At 39.2% G+C, this 21088-nt stretch overlaps 1 protein-coding gene across 9 annotated transcripts in view; it reads left to right on the top strand.

Moving 5' to 3' along the window:
• dnm2a (dynamin 2a) overlaps window positions 1–21088 on the top strand; it is a 58761-nt gene that overhangs the window by 674 nt on the left and 36999 nt on the right. For all 9 annotated transcript variants that reach the window (XR_011354316.1, XM_069927542.1, XM_069927541.1 and 6 more), the window contains exons 2-7: window positions 3626–3699; window positions 4367–4516; window positions 7860–8063; window positions 8475–8573; window positions 19675–19835; window positions 20482–20624. Coding sequence is in view for 8 of the 9 variants with exons in the window: in XM_069927542.1 (XP_069783643.1) it covers window positions 3626–3699; window positions 4367–4516; window positions 7860–8063; window positions 8475–8573; window positions 19675–19835; window positions 20482–20624 (831 nt within the window). In the remaining variant the exon portion in view is untranslated. The remainder of the gene's footprint in view (window positions 1–3625; window positions 3700–4366; window positions 4517–7859; window positions 8064–8474; window positions 8574–19674; window positions 19836–20481; window positions 20625–21088) is intronic.

A 21088-nucleotide genomic window follows, 5' to 3' on the forward strand; every position in this document is an offset into this window, starting at 1 on the left:
TCCCCACACCCTTCCATCCCACTCTGTCACTTTATAATTATCCTAATATATGCTATAAATAATTCACCTGTGTTTTTAAGTTGCATGTTGCTGATATTTGGGCTAACAAATGCTTGTGACCATGTTTATGATATGCTACTTGTATATAGGCTCTACCCCTTAACCCAGCAATTTTGGCTCCCATCTACTTGCATTTTTATTTCCTTATAACTTTGCAAACCTCTTTCGTAGTTAACCTACAAGTATGTCTGTGAGATGTGGTGATATTCGAAGCACCTGGCCAAAAAAAAACCCACTTGTTCACAGAGTGATCATGCAAATGGCATACAAGCAGCATGGGAGGTCAGACTGGACCTGGCTCCCTGGAGCTATGAGATAACAACACTAACTGCTGAACTGTTGTCCCTGTCTCTTTACCCCTTTGTTGCTTGCAGCTTCTTAATGAAGCAAGCTTCACATTTGTATCATACTCTGGGTGCCTTGGGTTTTTGTTGTTGGTCTTGTGCTCAACCCCTTGGGTCACTGACCTCCCTTCAGTTCAAAGAGTCCTGTCTTTGAAGGTGATTGCAGTTTGTGTGTACTCCAAAGATTACAGCGGGATTGGATGCATTAGCCATGAACTCCCAAATTTTAAGAATGAAAGATAGCAAATGTAACACTGTAGACCACTGTAGACCAGTTAACTTGACACCTGTTCTCGAATTCATGAAATCCATGGCCACGGTAGAGAGGAGCTTTACCAGGAAGTTACCTTGATTAAAGAATGTGTCTTATGAGGCAAGGTTAACAGAACTAGTGCTTTTCTCTTTGGAATGAAGAAGGATTAGAGGTGACTTAATGGAGGTGTACAAGATTGCAAGAGGCATAGATAGGGTGGACAGAATCAGTACAAAAGAGTGTTGAGATCCAAGACTAGATTTTTAAAAGGCTGGAGGTGTACAAGCATCCCAGAGAGGCAAACACCAAAGGATATCTGTAGACGGTGAGGGGTGGAATTTTTTTTACATGGAGAATAGTGGGTGCTTGGAATACATTGCCGGGGTCATGGAGGGACCTTTTAATAGGGACCTTTTAAAAGATTCTTGAACTGGTATTTGGATACAAGAAAACTAGAGGGTTATGGGTATAAGGTGGGAAAAGTTTAGTTTGTTGAGTTGGTTGAAGCACAACATTGTGAGCCAAATGGCCTGTTCTGTGTTGTAATGTTCTATGTGTGACTAAAAAGAACCGTTTTAACTTGTCTTGCCAGAAATTGGGCTTTGTGGGAAGTGGTTTGTCATAGTTCTACTCCGTGTAATGCGGGTGAGTGGAATCAGATGTCAACTGGCTGTAGTCAGAGTAGGAATTGTTCCACATTGAGAGATCGTTTCCAAATTTAGAGCAGAGACAAAAGTAGCAAGTGTATCAAGTACTGTAGGGCAACAGGTAATAGATTAATGATTGCTGTAATTTTATCTGCCCTAATGAAGTATTTACTGAATGTTGAAACTTTAAAAGGATCTGTAGACCAGTTAACTTGGCACCTGTTTGCCAATTCATGAAATCCATTGCCAAGAGGATGCAGAGGGTACCAGGAAGTTATCAAGATTAGAGAATGTGTCTTAATGAGGCAAGGTTTTTTTATGGAATGTGTGAGGGTGTAGTGGGCACTTGTAAAGTCACCATGAGGATTGGTAATGAAAAGTGAGCCCCATTCAAGAGGAAGTCTGCAGAGAGGAATAGTTCTGAAAAAAAGGAATTGTTGATGAGTGCACAAAATGAAGAATAAGATTTCAGATTTAATGTCAGAGTACATGATATCATGTACAACCCTGAGATTCCTTTTTCTGACAGGTGAGGCAGAATTGCCACTTATTGGTCGTGCAAAAAAAATGTACATAATGTACACATGTAAACGGTTAAAGAAATGTAAACTGTGCAATACAGTGAGGGGGAAAAATGATAAAGTGCAAAAATAAGAGCCCTTAAATGAGTCCCTGAATTAGTTTATTGATAGAAGAAAGAATTTAAAAAAAATTAACTGTTCACATAGGGAACTTGGTGATCACCCACTTCTTTGATCCATTGAAACAGTAGAGGCTACCTCTAGACCGCATAGATGTTTGAATAATGGGGAAATTAAGGTTATGAGGAACAGGTGGGGAAGAAGGGCAGGTCAATTGCGCTCTTATTGAATAGTAGAGCAGGCTCCACGGGCCAGGTGGTCAACTGCTTCTATTTCTTATGTTGACCCCAAACAATCGAGTGAGGCATTGGTAACAGAAGTAAAACGCAAAAGTCTGCAATCACTATGATTGAAGTAAAAACACAGTGCTGGAGAAACTCAGCTGGTCAAACAGGGTACTTTATATGGCAAAGTTAAAGATATATAACTAACTTTCGGGCTTGAGCCCTTCATCAAGGTATGAGTGAAATATAGGCAGGTACCCGAACAAAAAGGTGGGGGCAGGTAGAGGAGGATAAGGTGGGGGGGGGGGGGGAGGGCACACCAACAAACAGAGGGAGGGGGAATGGAGAGGGGAAAGGGAGGAGAGCTGGAGGAAAGAAGACAAAGGGGAAGGGAGGGAGGGAGAGAGAATGGAGAGCAAGTTACCAGAAACTAGAGAAGTTAAATGTTAATGCCATCTGGTCAGAGAGTGCCCAGAAGGTAAATCAAGTATTCTGTCTCCAAATTATGGGCAGACGTGAGCATGGGAGTGGGGTGCGGGATTGAAGTGGTTAGCCACTGGGAGATCCTTGTCACTGATGCAGGTGCTCAGTGAAATATCTCCCAGTCTGTGCCCAGTCTCTCCAGTATAGAGAAACCCACAAGAAGATGCAGTAAATTATGCCTGGAACAGTGGTTGCTTTGGTCTGACTGTGCTTGTACACCTCCAGCCTTTTAAAAATCTAGTTTCTGATCTCAACACTCTTTTGTTCTGATTCCCCAAGTACGATTTTAATCTTGCGCCTGTCTGCATTTTAGCAACTATTTCCTTTTCTACTGAGGACTGACCCATATTCTGCAAAGAGTAGCTGCAGTAATTGGAGTTTGGCGGGAATTGTTTGCTCACTGCAGTTCCTTGTGTTGATTTCAGTTCATGGCCTAAGGGCATTCATTTGCTAACAGCAGGTGTTGCACAGTCTTCCCTGTGAGGTTCACCTGGACTAGGTGTCATTGTTGCAGTGGGTGGCAATGCAGGGGCGGTCGGTGTTCACTCATGAGCAGGGAAATTGGGTGGGTGGGTGGGTTGGTTTATTTTACATGTGTTACTTATCTGGTACTTATCTTTCGCTCTGGAAAGGGTGTAAAGAGGCGTGTAACTATCCAGAATCGCAGGGTGTTGCTTCACTTCCTGATCTGTCTGGTGCAAATATTCTACTTCTCCATTGGTGAATGCATTCTATCCTGAATGCTCACCAGCGCATGCAACTTCCCCATGTAAGTCTGGAAGAAGAATATCAAATTAACTGAGAGTACAGCAGTATGTTATGCTTTTACACAGCGGATGACATGGGGGAAGTTACTCGCACTGTTTGCTGTTCTCGTCCCTCAGTTCGTATCATTTGACTTCTGTTACTCCGAATGCTCACTTGCGATCGCCATTCAGTGGAGGAAAGGCTTATTGCTCTCATCTGATTTCAGGGATTTCCTTCCTCGAGGCTCGGGAATTGTCACGCGCCGACCTCTCGTTCTGCAGCTGATCAATGCAAAAACAGGTAACTGTCGCGATGAATTTAAGAAGTGGGAGCAGGAGTTGGTCAAGTGACCTCTGATCAGCCATTTAGTTAAAGTTGCAGCTGAGGTGATCTTGGCCTCTGCTCCACTCTCCTGCCTGATTTCCCATGCTACATAACTCCCCTAGAGTCCAAAAATCTACCCATGTTGGCCTTGTATTCTGTGATCTCTCCTTTGCATAGGAGAATTTCAAACAGTTGTAATTTTTATTTCTCCCACTCTTACTCCCTATACTTACAATACAAGTCTTTTTCCATATACCACTCCTCAATTTACCTTCCTAATTATTTAACAGACTAATGATATTTTGTTTCTGGTTTGAGGATTCAGAGACCCCTCTTTTCCACAGCATCCAATCAAACAAATATCTGCTTTTCTATTCTTCCTTCTAAGGAAGGGTGCTGCCATGATTTTATTAACAGGGCTATAAGTGACTATTCATTAGCCTATAGCCTGGGACAAGATTGTTCATTGTCCTGTTCTTAATGCAACAGTATGTGCCCAACTTGGCTTCCTCGAACTCCCCATTGACCTTTGGCTTCTTGTGTGCTGGCATCTTTGTTGACAGGCCTTTTATGTTTGAGTACACTCATTCCTGCTATGTAGGGGCTGATTCTGTGCCTGTATAATGGTTTGCTTTCTCTTCAGAACATGCTGAATTCCTACACTGCAAAGGGAAGAAGTTTACAGATTTTGACGAGGTTCGGCAAGAAATCGAAATCGAGACGGACAGAGTCACAGGGAGCAATAAAGGGATCTCTCCAATTCCCATTAACCTGAGAGTGTATTCTCCTCATGGTGAGTCAATCTTCAAGCTGCTTGACGCAGGTATTAGAGAATCTGACGTGAATCCTGCCTGACTTTCAAAGATGTAAATTGCTGGAGAAACTGAAACAAGCAGTTTTGTGTATTTACTACAATCACAGATTGATTCACCCTGGCTTCATAGACGTCTGTGCAGAGTGTATTGCGAGTTTCTGCTTCCATGAGGCAGAGCTGCCAAGGAATAGATACAATAAAAAATGGTGATTTTGCTTAAAAAAAATTTTTAGGAACTAGTCTCTTTTTTTTGTGTTGTGTAGTTGATGATTCAGCAAGTAAGGTGCAATTATTACTGGCACGGTTAGAATAGCAGTTAAAGTTCTGATTTATTGTCCGAATACCTACATGACTTCACATAGAACAACACTATAACAGCGCCAGTGACCCATGTTCAAATCTGATGCTGTCCCTTTGTATGTTCTCCCCGTGACTATGGATTTTCTCAGGGTTTCCTCTCATCCTCCAAAACGTACGGGATTGATAGTTTAATTGGTGTATTTGGGCAGCGTGGGTTGGAAGGCCCTGTTGCCATACTATATCTTTTTTTTAAAAAATGCACCAAGTGACCACAGCAATTGTGTGTGGTGCCAGAATTAGAGCCTAAAGTTGTAGTGACTATAGCCACTGACTTTTTTTAGTTTGGTCTTGCAATTAGACATCAGCACAGGAGGGTGGCAGCAAGACATTCCCAGATTGGTGCCTAACACACAATTGCATTTAGAGTAATCTCAACTTGTGAAATACGTATTTAGCTTCATTCAAACTCTTATTTGCAAGAAATATGTCTGTGACCTTTGGAGACAGAAGGTAACCAGAATCCGACTTGTGATTTTCCAACTTGTGACTTCTGAGTCTCAGACTTGAATGTTGGCCAAGCTTCTCACCGCACTTGTGTTGTTCCATGGTTTGGTAAGGAGTTTTAAGGCCCATCTCTCATGTTCTCCAATAATCATAGAACATTACAGCACACTGCAGGCCCTTTGGCCCTCGATGTTCTGCTGACCTATATATTTCTATTTTTATTTCATCCATGTGATAAGAGTCTCTTAAATGCCTCCACCACCACCCCTGGTAAGTCATTCCAGACACCCACAACTCTCTGTATGGAGGGGGGGGAATGAATTCCCTTAATGTCTCCCTTAAATTTTCCTCTCTTCATTTTGTACAGATGTCCTCTGGTGTTTGCTATTCATGTCTTGGGGCAAAGGTGTTGGCTCTTCACCCTATTAATGCCTCTCAGAATATGGTAGCCCTCGATTAAATCTCCTCTCGTCCTTCTTGGCTCCAAAGAGAAAAGCCCCAGCTCTGCCAACCTTCACTCATAAGACTTATTTTCCAATCAAGCAACATCCTGGTAAATCTCCTCTCACCCTCTCTGTGGCTTCCACATTTTTCCTATAATGAGGTGACCAGAACTGAGCACAATACTCTGTGTGGTCTCTCCAGAGATTTGTAAATTTGCAACATGACTTCTCGACTCTTGAATCTAATCCCCCTATAAATGAAGTCCAGCATCCCATAGACCTTCTTAACTATCCTATTGACCTAGGCGGCAACCTTGAGAGATGTATGGATCTGTCCCCCAAGGACCCTCTGGTCCTCCAACCATCAATCCTATCCTCTGCCTTCTGGTTTGACCTTCTAAAGTAAATCACTTCACATTTACCTGGATTGAAATTCCATTGCCACTTTTCTGCCCAACTCTGCATCCTGTCAAGGTCTGATCTATTTCACCCACCTTCATCCCGTTGCCATTCAACCTCCATTTTCCACTTCATTTGTGTAGCATCTTAATTATTCATGCCAAGCTAGTGAAGTACACAGAAGCACAGGATTTACAGTATATACTAGTGTAATAGTTTAATTTTATTTTTTTGGACCAAATTTTTGGGGCGGGGGGTCGACTTTTACATGGGTCATACTTTTGACCACAGTAAGTAGCTGCATTCGTTCAAGGTGTCAGGAGCTTAGATGGCCGAGATCAGGTGGTGAGTTTGCGTTCAGGGCGTTGGGAGCTCAGATGGCCAGGCAGCCGAGGATAGGGTCCGCAATCGTGGCATCAGGGGCTTGGTTGTGTGGGTGGCTGGGAACTAGATGAGGGATGGCAGTCGGGAGCTCAGATGGACGACCAGGGCGAGGATCCATGGTTGGGGTGTCGGGAGCTCAGGTGGGTGAACGGGCGGCAAGTGTGAGGATCCACAATGAGGGCATTGGTTGGGTGAGCAGTTGGGGTGGTCAGTCGGGGTCTCAGGAACTCGGATGGGCAGTTGGTCAGTCAGGGCCAAAAATAGGGGTGACACAAAAGGCAAAGGAGGAAATACCCAACCCCAACCAACCAATTTTCCCCTGCAACTGCTGCAACCGTGTCTGCCTGTCCCGCATCGGACTTGTCAGCCACCAACGAGCCTGCAGCTGACGTGGACATTTTACCCCCTCCATAAATCTTCGTCCGCGAAGCTAAGCCAAAGAGGATGATGAATGTGCTTTCTGGGCCAAAAATTGGGGGGGAGGGGGGTGTAAGTATTGCATGGGATTGACTTACACAAGTGTATATGGCATTTCTCCTTACAGTTCAGACATGAGCCTAAATTAAGACAGCAGAATATCTCTTACTGTGTCTTATCATGATCTTGCTAGATTTTTTAGCCTGTTGTAGAGGCCATTGATGTCATTAGAGACATCTTAGACTAAATCCATTATTTTTTATCTCACTACAACCACATGGTCAATTTCCCTATTGCTAAGTTTCTTCAATGCTCGCGATTCACACCTTCGCAACAAGTTGCCTTTGCTTTTGATACTCAGTTTGTATTTCCTGGTCGATTAGCCATCTTTATCTGTGACAACCTCCAATTATTGATTCCGCTCTGTTTTGGAGTGATTGTTTTAATGCTTTGATTCTCTATGCCAGAGGCAGTTGTATGTCACTGTGATTTGGGCACCTGGGCTTGCTGGGTGGGTAGATGACAGTTTGGTGTTGGGTGTGCTGCATCGTCACTGTACAAAGTAGGTGCTTGGGTTGGGTAGGTGGGTGTCTCCAAGATCAGAGGCGGGTTAGTGTATAGTAAAAACAATGCTGGAGAAACTCAGCAGGTCAAACGATGTCCTTTATATAGCAAAGATAGAAATACTTAACCGACATTTTGGGCTTGAACCCTTCATCAAGGTATGGAAAAATGTTGGTGGGTGTCTGATAGGTGGAGAAGGGAGGGAGGGCACAGCAGCAACGTGGCTGGGGAAGCAAGCCTGGGTCTTAATAATGGGTAGTTCGCTTGAGTTTATTGATTCTAATTCTTTAAATTGTCCTCTTTGTCACCAGTTTTAAATTTGACTTTGATCGATTTACCGGGTATCACCAAGGTGCCAGTTGGCGACCAGCCCGCCGACATTGAGTGCCAGATCAAGGAAATGATCCTGCAGTTCATCAATAAGGAGAACTGTCTCATCTTGGCAGTCACTCCAGCAAACTCTGATCTTGCCAATTCCGATGCACTGAAGATTTCCAAGGAGGTGGACCCACAAGGTAAGAGTCTGTTCTTCACCTACAATATTGCACTTGAGATGGATTGATGACAGTCAGTGCTGGGAAAACTTAAATAACAACACAGACATGCTAATGCATCGTGTTCAGATCTGCCTCTTGTATTGGGAGATACAAACCAGAGAGTATCCAGGAGCTTACTTTCTTCCTTTCATTAATTGACCAATACTTTAACTCTTGCACATCTCAAGGTTGTACTGACGGGTTATGTCTGTGTGTGCAAGTTGAAGTTCTCCTGTGGTTACTGACTGGGGAACTGAAAGTAATGTAAAAGCCTGTTCAGGAAGTTCATTTACAATATCGCTTCTAGCTTTGCAGTCTCATCTGTTGAGGCTGACCTCTGGTTGGCCAGATAACGCACTCTAAAACATTTTTCTCTCTCTCTCTGCATAGGGCTGAGGATCATTGGTGTGATCACCAAGCTGGATCTGATGGACGAAGGGACAGATGCAAGGGATATCCTAGAAAACCGTCTCCTGCCCCTCCGCAGAGGTGAGTGGAGCATGTTCTGTTTCTCGCCCAAGCTGTTCTGTCATGATACTTCAGATTAAGAGTGACAATTGGCATAGCGGTTAATGTAACGCTTTTGCAGAGCCAGCGATTGGGACCGGGGTTCAAATCTCACGCTGTATGTAATGTTTATACGTTCTCCCTGGGGGCTCCAGTTTCCACCCGCCATTCAAAACATACTGGAAGGTGTAGGTTAATTGGGTGGCACAAATTCATAGGCCTAAATGGCCAGTTACTGTGCTGTATGTCTAAATTAAAAAAATTAATTTTAATTTCAGATTTATTGTCAGAGTACATACATCATATATAACCCTGAGATGAACTTTCCTGCTGGCGAGGCAGAATTACCAAAAAAACTACACAACGTACACATGTAAACAAATGAAGAAATGTAAAGAGTTAAAGAAATGTAAATAATCTGTATTGCAGGGAGGAAAAAAGATCAATAAAGTGCAAAAGTAAAAGCCCTTTTGTTACTGAGGGGTCTGATGGTGGAAGATTAGCGGTTGTTACCTCTTTCCTGATGGCAGCAGCGAGAACAGTGTGTGTGTTGGGTGGTGGGGGTCCTGCCGCTCTCTGACGGCCGCGTTCCTTGTAGATTTTCTCAGTGATGGGGAGGATTCTCCTCCCCACCATCCTTGTGCTTCTCCTCCGCATAACCTTCCCCTCTTATTATTCGGGTTGTTGTGGCAAATTTGCCCAGTGCATAGGCATATGGAGAATTCCAGGTAGACTTATTATCCATGAAATCTGTGTACAGGGCCTTCACGTAGAAATAAAGAATTTACACTTCCAAAGAAACATTGACAGCCAACAATATTCTCCCCAAACTGCCAGGATCTTGAAATGTCTCCATTTGCAAACACTGAAAATATTTAAATCATATGATTAAGATAAAATACAATTAAAGATGTACCGGTATAATTTGAAACAAAGCTTATAACACCACCAGAATGCACACAACTACAGTAAAGTCCCCGTTATCCAGAATTCAAGCAACTGGCAAAAGAAAATCACAGAAAATAAATGGTAAAAAGTAGGAAAGCTTAAAATTGGCATTCCCCAGTGGTCAGTTCGCCAATGTACACAATCTCAAGCAACCGGCAAATTCACTTATCCAGAATCTAGATGGACAAATGAATCCCCATAGGTGTTGGATGCCAGGGGATTTATGGTATTAATACAATTTGAACAGGGTTGTTACCATAAAGTTGTCCTGTCAGCTTTGTGCTCTGCTTTCTGCTAGAAGACAACAGAAAGTTCCTGCTCCCATGCTGAGTCAATCAACGTGTTCAGAATGACAGCAGCAAGGACTTTTTTCCCCAAACTTTATTTAAAAGATAATAAAAACGTAACATGCAGTATAGAAATAATTTAAAAAAAGATTTTGCATTAACATCCCTCCCACCCCCTACAGCCAACTCCTTTAAGGGGAGCAAAAAAAAATTATATATAAAAAAGAAAATATTATAAATGTTAATTACATTTCAAAGTATATCCAAGTCCTTATATTTCAAATATGGAGACCACTTACTAACAAAAGAAGAATAATTATGTAAATTATAAGTAATTTTTTTCCATAACAATACATACTTTCAATTCATTATGCCAACATGCTATATTAATCTCAGTATCATCTTCCCAAGTACTAGCAACACATTTACGCGCTACTGATAACACCAAACGTACAAAAGCAATTTGAATTTTGTCCAATCCCATTCCCCTTAACGAATACAAATTTCCCAACAAAAAAAATCGTTGGATCTAATGGTAGTATAAAATTATATAATTTCTCCAAAACTACTTTAATTCCTTGCCAAAATCATTGAACTTTAACACAAATCCAAATGGCATGTAGAAAAGTTCCAATACATGAGCCACATCTAAAACAAAAATCTGAATTACTAAACCTGTATTTTTTTTAACTTTTCCGGGGTCAAATATAATTTATTTTTTTTTTTTTTTTAAATTTTTTATTTTTCACACCATAAATCACAATAGCCATGATATACACTTTTTCTTTTCCACACATTTACAGTGACTTTTTCTCCCTCCCCCCTCCCTCCTCCCAAGCCACCCCCCCCACCCCCCCCCTCTCATCCATTTTAGGTATACAATCTAGGTTGCATTAATTCAGTTAGACAATGTTGTCATTCAACAGAAATACACCAGAAATTCTACTGAGTCCATTCTTTTCTTTTCTTCTCCTTCCATCAACTTAGGTAATGTTTGTTCCCGGTAGGTTTTTGCTATTGTATTTAATGTAAGTTCAATATTATTTCTTAAACTATATGTTATTTTTTCTAATGGAATACATTTATTCATTTCTATATACCATTGTTGTATTTTCAAATTATCTCCCAATTTCCAGGTTGACATAATACATTTTTTTGCTACGGCTAGGGCTATCTTGACAAATCTTTTTTGTGCATCTTCCAAGTCAATTCCAAATTCTTTATTTTTTATGTTACTTAGGAGAAAGATCTCTGGATTCTTTGGTATATTGTTTTCTGTTATTTTATTTAATATCTGATTGAGATCATCCCAAAATTTTTCTACTCTCTCACATGTCCAGATTGCATGAATTGTTGTTCCCCTTTCTTTTTTACATCGAAAACATCTATCAGATACTGTTGGGTCCCATTTATTTAACTTTTGCGGTGTAATGTTTAGTCTGTGTAACCAATTATATTGTATCATACGCAGCCTCGTATTTATTGTATTTCTCATCGTTCCAGAGCATAACTTCTCCCATGTTTCCTTTTTTATCTTTATATTTAAATCTTGTTCCCATTTTTGTTTAGTTTTACCATTTGTTTCCTCATTCTCCTTTTCTTGCAGTTTAATATACATATTTTTTATAAATCTTTTGATTAACATTGTATCTGTAATCACATATTCAAGGTTACTTCCCTCTGGTAAACTCAAGTTGTTTCCTAATTTATCTTTCAAGTAGGATCTCAGTTGGTAATATGCCAGCGCTGTATCTCCAGTTATATTGTACTTATCTCTCATTTGTTCAAAGGATAAGAATCTACTTCCTGAAAAACAATTTTCTATTCTTTTAATCCCTTTTTTTTCCCATTTTCTAAAGGCAAGGTTGTCTATTGTAAAAGGGAGTAGCTTATTTTGCGTCAATATTAGTTTTGGTATTTGGTAATTTATTTTATTTCTTTCTACATGAATCTTCTTCCATATATTGAGGAGATGGTGTAATACTGGAGAAGTTCTATGTTGTACCAATTTTTCGTCCCATTTATATAATATGTGTTCAGGTATCTTTTCCCCTATTTTATCTAATTCTAGTCTCGTCCAGTCTGGTTTTTCCCTTGTTTGATAAAAATCTGATAGGTACCTTAATTGTACGGCTCTATAATAATTTTTGAAGTTTGGCAATTGTAAGCCTCCTTGTTTATACCATTCTGTTAATTTATCTAGTGCTATCCTCGGTTTCCCCCCTCTCCATAAAAATCTCCTTATTATTTTCTTTAACTCTTTGAAGAATTTTTCTGTCAGTTGTATTGGCAATGCCTGAAATAAGTATAGTATCCTTGGAAAAATGTTCATTTTAATACAGTTTATCCTTCCTATCAGTGTTAGTGGTAGCTCTTTCCAATGCTCTAAATCGTCCTGTAATTTTTTCATTAGTGGATTGTAATTGAGTTTATATAATTGGCCTAGATTTTTGTTTATTTGCACACCTAGGTATCTTATTGCCTGCGTTTGCCATCTGAATGGGGATTCCTCCTTAAATTTTGAGAAATCCGCGTTATTCATAGGCATTGCTTCACTTTTATTTACGTTTATCTTGTATCCCGACACTTCTCCATATTCCTTCAATTTCTTATATAGTTCTTTTATTGATAGTTCTGGTTCTGTTAAGTACACTATCACATCATCCGCAAACAGACTGATTTTATATTCCCTGTCTTTTATTTTTATTCCTTTTATATTATTATCTCTTCTTATCGATTCTGCTAGTGGTTCTATAGCTAGCGCAAACAATAATGGTGATAGTGGGCATCCCTGCCGCGTTGACCTGCTTAAGTTAAATTGCTTTGATACATGTCCATTTACTGTCACTTTCGCTAACGGTCCCTTATATAATGCTTTAATCCAATTCATATACTTCTCCGGTAAACTGAATTTTTGCAATACTTTGAACAAGTAATTCCATTCTACTCTGTCGAAGGCCTTCTCTGCGTCTAAAGCAACTGCTACTGCCGGTGCTTTATTTCCTTCTACTGCATGAATTAAGTTAATAAATTTACAAATATTGTCTGTTGTGCGTCTTTTTTTGATAAATCCAGTTTGGTCTAAATTTACCATTTTCGGTACCTGTTCTGCTAATCTGTTCGCTAATAGTTTAGCTATTATCTTATAATCTGTGTTTAGCAGAGATATTGGTCTATATGACGCTGGTGAGAGTGGATCTTTCCCTTGTTTTAGTATCACTGTAATTATTGCTGTTTTACATGAATCTGGTAAGTTTTGTGTCTCATCAATCTGGTTGATTACATCCAGGAGGGGCGGTATTATTAGGTCTTTAAATGTTTTGTAGAATTCTATTGGGAGTCCATCCTCTCCTGGTGTCTTATTATTTGGTAAATTTTTTATTATCTCTTGTATTTCTACTGTTCCAAATGGTTCTGTTAATTTATTTTGTTCCTCTATTTGTAGTTTTGGTAGTTCAATTTTAGTCAAAAATTCATCTATTTTCCCTTCTTTCCCTTCGTTTTCGGTTCGGTATAATTGTTCATAGAATTCTCTGAAGTTTTCCTTAATTTCTTTTGGATTATATGTAATTTGTTTGTCTTTTTTCCTTGTTGCCAATACCATTTTCTTAGTTTGCTCTGTCTTAAGCTGCCATGCTAAGATTTTGTGTGTTTTTTCACCTAGTTCATAATATTTCTGTTTTGTCTTCATTATATTCTTCTCCACCTTATATGTTTGTAATGTTTCATATTTTATTTTTTTATCCGCCAATTCTCTTCTTTTGGTTGTATCTTCCTTTATTGCTAATTTTTTTTCTATGTTTATTATTTCCCTTTCCAACTGCTCTGTTTCCTGGTTATAGTCCTTCTTCATCTTGGTTGCATAACTTATTATTTGCCCTCTAATGAATGCTTTCATTGCGTCCCATAGTATAAACTTATCTTCCACTGATTCCGTATTTACTTCAAAGTACATTTTTAATTGTTTTTCAATAAATTCTCTAAAATCCTGTCTTTTAAGTAGCATGGGGTTTAATCTCCATCTATACATTCTTGGAGGGATGTCCTCTAGCTCTATTGCCAATAACAGGGGTGAGTGGTCCGATAATAGTCTAGCTTTATATTCCGTTTTCCTAACTCTCCCTTGAATGTGGGCTGATAACAGGAATAGGTCTATCCTTGAGTATGTTTTATGTCTAGTCGAGTAGTATGAGTATTCCTTTTCTTTTGGGTTTTGTTTCCTCCATATGTCCACAAGTTTCATTTCTTGCATTGATTTAATTATAAATTTGGTTACTTTGTTCTTCCTGTTAATTTTTTTCCCCGTTTTATCCATATTTGGATCCAAATTCAGATTGAAATCCCCTCCTATTAGTATGTTCCCTTGCGTATTAGCTACCTTCAAAAAGATATCTTGCATAAACTTTTGATCTTCTTCGTTAGGTGAATATATATTAAGTAGATTCCAAAGCTCTGAATATATCTGACATTTTATCATAACATATCTCCCTGCTGGATCTATTATTTCCTCTTCTATTTTAAATGGCACATTTTTGCTAATTAATATAGCCACTCCTCTTGCTTTTGAATTATACGATGCTGCTGTTACATGTCCTACCCAATCTCTCTTTAATTTCTTGTGCTCCAATTCAGTTAAGTGTGTTTCTTGGACAAATGCTATATCTATTTTTTCCTTTTTCAGTAAATTTAGTAGTTTCTTCCTTTTAATTTGGTTATGTATTCCATTAATATTTAGAGTCATATAGTTCAGCGTAGCCATTTTATATTTTGTTTATCTTCTCTTTCCGTTTTTCCATCATTACCTTTCCTCCTTTTCCATTTCTGTTTTCTTATTTTCAACTCTTTACCAGACAACATTCCTACAACAGGGTCAAATATAATTGATGTAAAAAATTATAATTAACCATTCCATATCTTACATTAGTCAATTTAATTACATTGTCCTGACACATATTCGTCCAATCATCTTTGGGAAAAATAAATACTAAATCACTCTCCCATTTAAGTTTAGATTTCTCCCAATCTGACTTATCCATACTATCTTGTAACAAATTATACATAACTGAAAAATAACCCTTTTTCAGTATAGAGGAAATCAAAAATTCAAATCTCGACAAAGTAGGTAAAATCATCTCTCCACCATAATTATCTTTTATCAAAGCTCTAAGTTGATAATGCACAAACAAAGAATTTACAGGTATATCAAATCTTTCTCTCAATTGATTAAAAGAAAGAAATTGCCCCTCTACAAAACAATCTTGTATTGTCTTTATACCTTTAGAATCCCAAATCTTTAAATGATTATTAAACATTGAAAAAGGAATAAGCTGATTATTTTACAATGGAGTTAAAATTGATAATTTATCTTTTAAAATCAAATCTTTAACAAATGTTTCAATATCAGCATATCATATTGCTGTAACAAAATCAAATTCCAACTAAATAGAAATTCATGTATTTCAACCCTAGAAATACACTCCATCTCCACTTTAGCCCAGCTGGGAGGCTGATCTAAATCCATCAATCTACTAATAAACTTCAACTGGGCTGCTTCATGATAGTTTTGAAAATGTGGTGATTGTAATCTGCCCAATGTATACTTCCATGTAAGTCTATGCAACGCCACTCGAACCAATTTACCTTTCCATAAAAACTCTTGCACTGCTTTATTCAAATGTTGAAAAAAGTCCTGAGAAAGTAAACAAGGTATTGACTGAAATAAATATTGAATTCGAGGAAAAATGTTCATTTTAATACAATTAACCCGACCAATGAAAGTTAAAGGAAGATCTTTCCACTTAATCAAATCTGCTTTAATCTGTCTTAATATAGGTACATAATTTAGTTGATATAATGATTGATAATTCGTATCCATAAACACATCTAAATATTTAATTTTACTTGTCCACCTTAATTTTGTAACTTTTAAATTCAGAATAATCTCCCACTCCAACTCGTAAAATTTCACTTTTATTCCAATTAACTTTATATCCAGATAATTTTCCAAATTTCAGCAAACACTCTTGCAATTGTTTCAACGACCGTTCCTGTTCTGTCAAATATACCAACACATTGTCCGCAAATAAGTTAATTTTATATTCTTCATTTTTAACCCTCATCCCTCTAATTTCTTCATTTTGTCTAATAGCCTGAGCTAACGGTTCAATAACCAACGCAAATAAGCCTGGTGTCAACGGCAGCCCTGTCGAGTTGAACGAGTTAATTTAAATGGTAAAGAAATCTGTCCATTTGTCACCACCCTAGCAATCGGGTTCGTATATAAAGCCTTAACCCAACCAATAAAAGAAGGGCTGAATTTAAATTTCTCTAACACTTTAAATAAAAAATTCCCACTCAACCCTATCAAAAGCTTTTTATGCATCTAATGCTTATAGGTTACTTTCAATATGAGTTGACCAAAGTAATTTTTGGAATGGCAGTTATTAAAGCCCTTGAACGTGATTCTGGTAACTTCTGATCTTCAGTAACTTGATTCAACACTTCTCCAAATACATTAGAGACATCATCATAAAAAAAAATTATAAAATTCCATCATCCCCTGGGGACTTTCCATTAGGCATTTCCTGAATAGCTTCCTTCATTTCAAAATCCATAAATGAAGATTCCAATTCCTGAACCTCATTTCCATCTAATACCTGTAACTTTAATTTAGATAAGTAAGAATCAATAGAACCATTATCCTGTTTCCCCTCAGAAGTATATAATTTTTAATAAAATTTATAAAACTGGTCATTAACTGGTCATTAATTTCTAAGTAATAAGTAACTTTTGAATTCTTCTCAACAACATTAATAATCTGAGATGTCTATTCAGCTTTCAATTCCCAAGCAAGTACCTTATGAGCTCTCTCCCCTCAACTCATAATAACGTTGTTTAGATCGATTAATTAAGCGCTCAAACTGATAAGTTTGTAAAGTATTATAATGTAATTTCAACCTCGTTAATGTGACTTTTTAATCTTTTGTTACATCTTTCTGAAAATCTTTCTCTAACTCAGCAATCTTATTTTCTAACTCTAAACTTTCTGCTATATATTGTTTCTTAACTTTCATAGAATAACTAATAATCTTCCCCCCTCAAATAAGCTTTTAAAGCATCCCATATTACAAAATGACTATCCACAGAATTAACGTTCTCGGTCAAAAATAAAGAAATATGCTCTTTAAAAAAAGTAACAAACTCTTTTTTTCAATAACATGATCATTCTCAAAGAATTGAGATTGAAAATTTCCATAAAAAACGTTCAAAATTGCAGGATAACGAAAAGCAAACTTGTAGCCTTTTTGCCACAAAACATCTTTGGCCATATTAAATTCTCGTCGTCTTCTAATAACCTCTTGGCTCAAATCGGCATAAAAGAACACTCTCTTGTTTTGAACCATTAATGGAGACTGATTCTGCTGTGCTTTCTGTACTGCCATACGTAAAATCATTTCTCTATCTTGGTATTTTAAACAATGAACCAAGACTGCTCTCTGATTGTCCTGGAAGTGGTTTTCTTCTCAAATCTCTGTGAGCCCTATCCAGTTCCAAGCCTTTAGGAAAAAGCTCTTTACCCAGCACCTCTGGGATCCAGTGCTTAAATTTTTTAATAGGATCAGCACCTTCAATGTCCTCTGGAAGACCAACTATTTTCACATTATTCCTTCGGCTTTGATTTTCCAACGTATCAATCTTCTTCATTAAATCTCTTTTTTGAATCGTCCAATCTACAAAAGAACCTTCCACTTTTTCCATTTTTTCTCTATTACGTTCTACCTGATTTTGAAACTCAGAAAAGGCTGTTTCAATTTTCTTAAAATTATCTTGCACAATATCAACTGATTTTATACATCTATTAAGATCACTCTTAACTATAGTCATTTCCTGTTTCACAGTTGACATTTCAACACACAGGGTATTCATTTTTATTTTCATCTCCAGAAATCTTTGATTCACTTGAGTTGATATTTGTTTTGTCATATTTTGCATTTGACAAGTAATCCCTTCCAAAACAGTAAACACTGAATCCATTCCAGATTCCACTTCCACTTTGAGATCTACCTCCTTTAACTACATGTTCCTCCTCCTGGCCAAATTCCAATAAGGTAAGTTCCTTTTCTTCCTCAGTCATGAACAGCTGTGGGTCTGGACATCCGATGCCACACCCTGACCTCTTCGGGATGCCAGTGTCCGTGCTCCCCCACAGCCCATACTTTATCCAGCAATTCTCGGACCTAGGATGTCCCACACAGGCCAGGCAAAGCCGTTGGACGTGCATGAGCGTCCTCCGATGCTACACTGCGTGCCACCGGTCTGCCCAGTGGGTTTGCGGGTCCTTTTCTTGGCCATGCCGCCCGCGCGCACGACTTCATGTGAACGCGGGTCGGCAATGGCCGAGCTCACCAAGGTGTCGGCGCCATTTTGCGGAGTCAAACTCGAACGGGCTGGAGTCCTCAGGCTTGGAGACTCCCAATGACGATTCTGTGGATTCAGCTATGCAGGTAGGCCTCAATTCTTCCACAGTTTTGTATGGTAATTTTTTCTGAAGTTAAATTTTTTCACATTAGATGACATCATAAATCACTGTTATTTAAACAACTGTAAATATTATTTTTAACCAGTTTTATGCTTTTTAAAAACCCAGTGATCCAACTGGGGAAAGGTGGAATACACGTCTTCTACACCATCTTGCCATGCCCCCAAGGCAGCAAGGACTTGTCGGAAAGTTTGGGACGTGTTCCAACATGAAGCATCCTTGAAATCATTCACTTCTCACTACATCCTCCTCTGTTCTATACTGGCCTGGGGAGTATTTGATGGCGAACTGGCTGCTCAAAACAGGAAGTATATTAGTCCTCGTCATCAAGAGCTTGGATGCAGTGAAGGCTAATGTCAGAAAATGGAAGGTGTTTTATCGAAACATCCCCCTGCTCTACCTGCGATACACCTATGACTATATGGCTCGGTACAACAACCGCATCATTTACAAATTCATTGGTTGTTTAAAAAGGGGAGATGAGTCAGTATTCAGGAGGGCAATTGAAAACTTGGCTGAATGGTGCACCAACAACAACCTCACAGTCAAAGTCACCACAACCAAAGAGCTGATTGTTGACTTCAGGAAGGGAAAACCAGAGATGTACATTCCAATGATCATTGGGGAATCAGAGGTGGGGAGGGTGAGAAAATTTAAATTTTTGGGAGTCACTATCTGGGAAGGTCTTTCCTCCACCCAACACACTAATGGCATTTGTGAAGAAAGTACGTCAGTGCCCCTACTTCAGGAGTTTGCAAATTTCTGCAGTTGCGTGGTGGAAAGTGTGCTGACCGGCTGCATCACAGACCTCTATGGGGACACCAATACCCCTGAGAGTAAAGCCCTGCAAAAAGTGGTGAACAGCTCAGGACATCATAGGCAAAACCCTCCCCATTGTCAAATACATTGATGGGGAACGCTGCCGTTGGAGAGCAGCAACAATCATCAAGGACCCTCACCATCCAGCACACGCTCTGTTCTCACTGCTACCATCAGGAAAGGGGTGCAGGTGCCACAAGATTCGCACCACCAGGTTCAGGAACAGCTGCTCCCCCTCCACCATCAGATTCAACAGCAAACTCAATCAGTGGCTTATTTAAGGACTCTTTTGCACTTTATTGATTTTTATTTCTCTCTCTGTATTGCACAGTCATTTTGCTTATACTGCTTTACTTGCATATGTATGTTGAGTACGTTTTTTTCTGGTAATTCTGCCTCGCCTGCAGGAGAAAGAATCTCAGGGTTGTAAGTGATGTCCTGTAGGTACTCTGACAATAACTGAACTTTTGTTTGTCTCCCTTGTTCTCAGGTTACATTGGCGTGGTAAATAGAAGTCAGAAAGACATTGATGGGAAGAAAGATATTCGTGCAGCCCTTGCAGCCGAGAGGAAGTTTTTCCTGTCACACCCCTCATACAGACACATGGCTGATCGCATGGGAACTCCACATTTGCAGAAGATACTGAACCAGGTGAATAACCCCCTACGATCACATTTCTCCCTCTCAATAACCTGGATTGGGTAATGATCTGATGCTGGCTAACCTGGTATTGAAGTAAGATTGTTTTATCATTTTCTAACATGGGAGAAACTCCCAATTATCTGAAGCACCTTTGAAAGAGTTTTCAGAGTGGCATTGATGCCTTGAGGTCTCGTGGTCCACTTGAGTTGAAAATGCAACAGAAAGCTGCAAGTTTCTCCCAGAAGGACAAGTTTACTGTGGGTGACAGCAGACCGTAAGCCACGATCAAACCAAAAAAGGAAAGACGTGGCTGAATTAATTGGTCAGCAATATCTATGTCCCTGTTTTCAGGGACTACCAACAAACGCATTTATTCTGTGTTCCTATTTTACGGGACTGGTTTTATACCCAACCACCAGCTGGTTCATACTGATGTTTGTTCTGGAGTTCACCATGGACCCAGTCTGGAGTATATAAAATGAAAGGTTAAAAATGGCCAGAGTCCAAAGGGTCTCAGGTTAGACTCTGGGCACCATCTCTGTGTATTCTGGGCAAAAGGTAGATGGGAGCCTTGCTTAGGTATGAGATTCAACTGATGAGGCACGATGCATGTTTGATTTAGAAAAAAAAAATCTGTTCATATTCTCCATCACAGCAACTGACGAACCACATTCGTGAAACCTTGCCTGCCTTACGGAACAAGCTGCAGAGCCAGATGCTTTCCCTGGAGAAGGAAGTTGAGGAATACAAAAACTTCCGGCCAGATGATCCCACAAGGAAAACCAAAGCACTCCTCCAGTAAGTGCAGCAGTGAGGTGGATGGGCTCTATCGATTTGTCAGGCCCAGTGTTTTCCTGCTTGACTGAATGGGCCGATACTACTAGTCTGGATGAGGCCTGCAATGTACAGTAAAACCCCTGTTATCCGGAATACAGGCAACAACAAAAAACGCAGAAAATAAATAGGTAAAGAATATGGAAGTTTAAAATTGGTGCACCTCGCCGTTAGTTCACCAATCGCACAACCTCAAGCAACCAGAAAATTCACTTATCCAGCATCTTTCAATCCCCATACCAGGGGCTTTACTGTAGTAACATCATTTCTATCTCTCTCTCTGGTGCTGTTATAAAGTCAGTTTATGAATCAAACAATTCACTGAACAAGTTAATGCTGCTGTTTCTTCCCATCTATAAGTACTGATAAGTTACATGTTTGAGTACTGGCCCTGTAATCTGATTTTAACAGAGGAAGGTTGTTTAATG

This window comes from Narcine bancroftii, chromosome 3 (assembly GCF_036971445.1).
Source record: "Narcine bancroftii isolate sNarBan1 chromosome 3, sNarBan1.hap1, whole genome shotgun sequence".
Lineage (NCBI taxonomy): Eukaryota > Metazoa > Chordata > Chondrichthyes > Torpediniformes > Narcinidae > Narcine > Narcine bancroftii.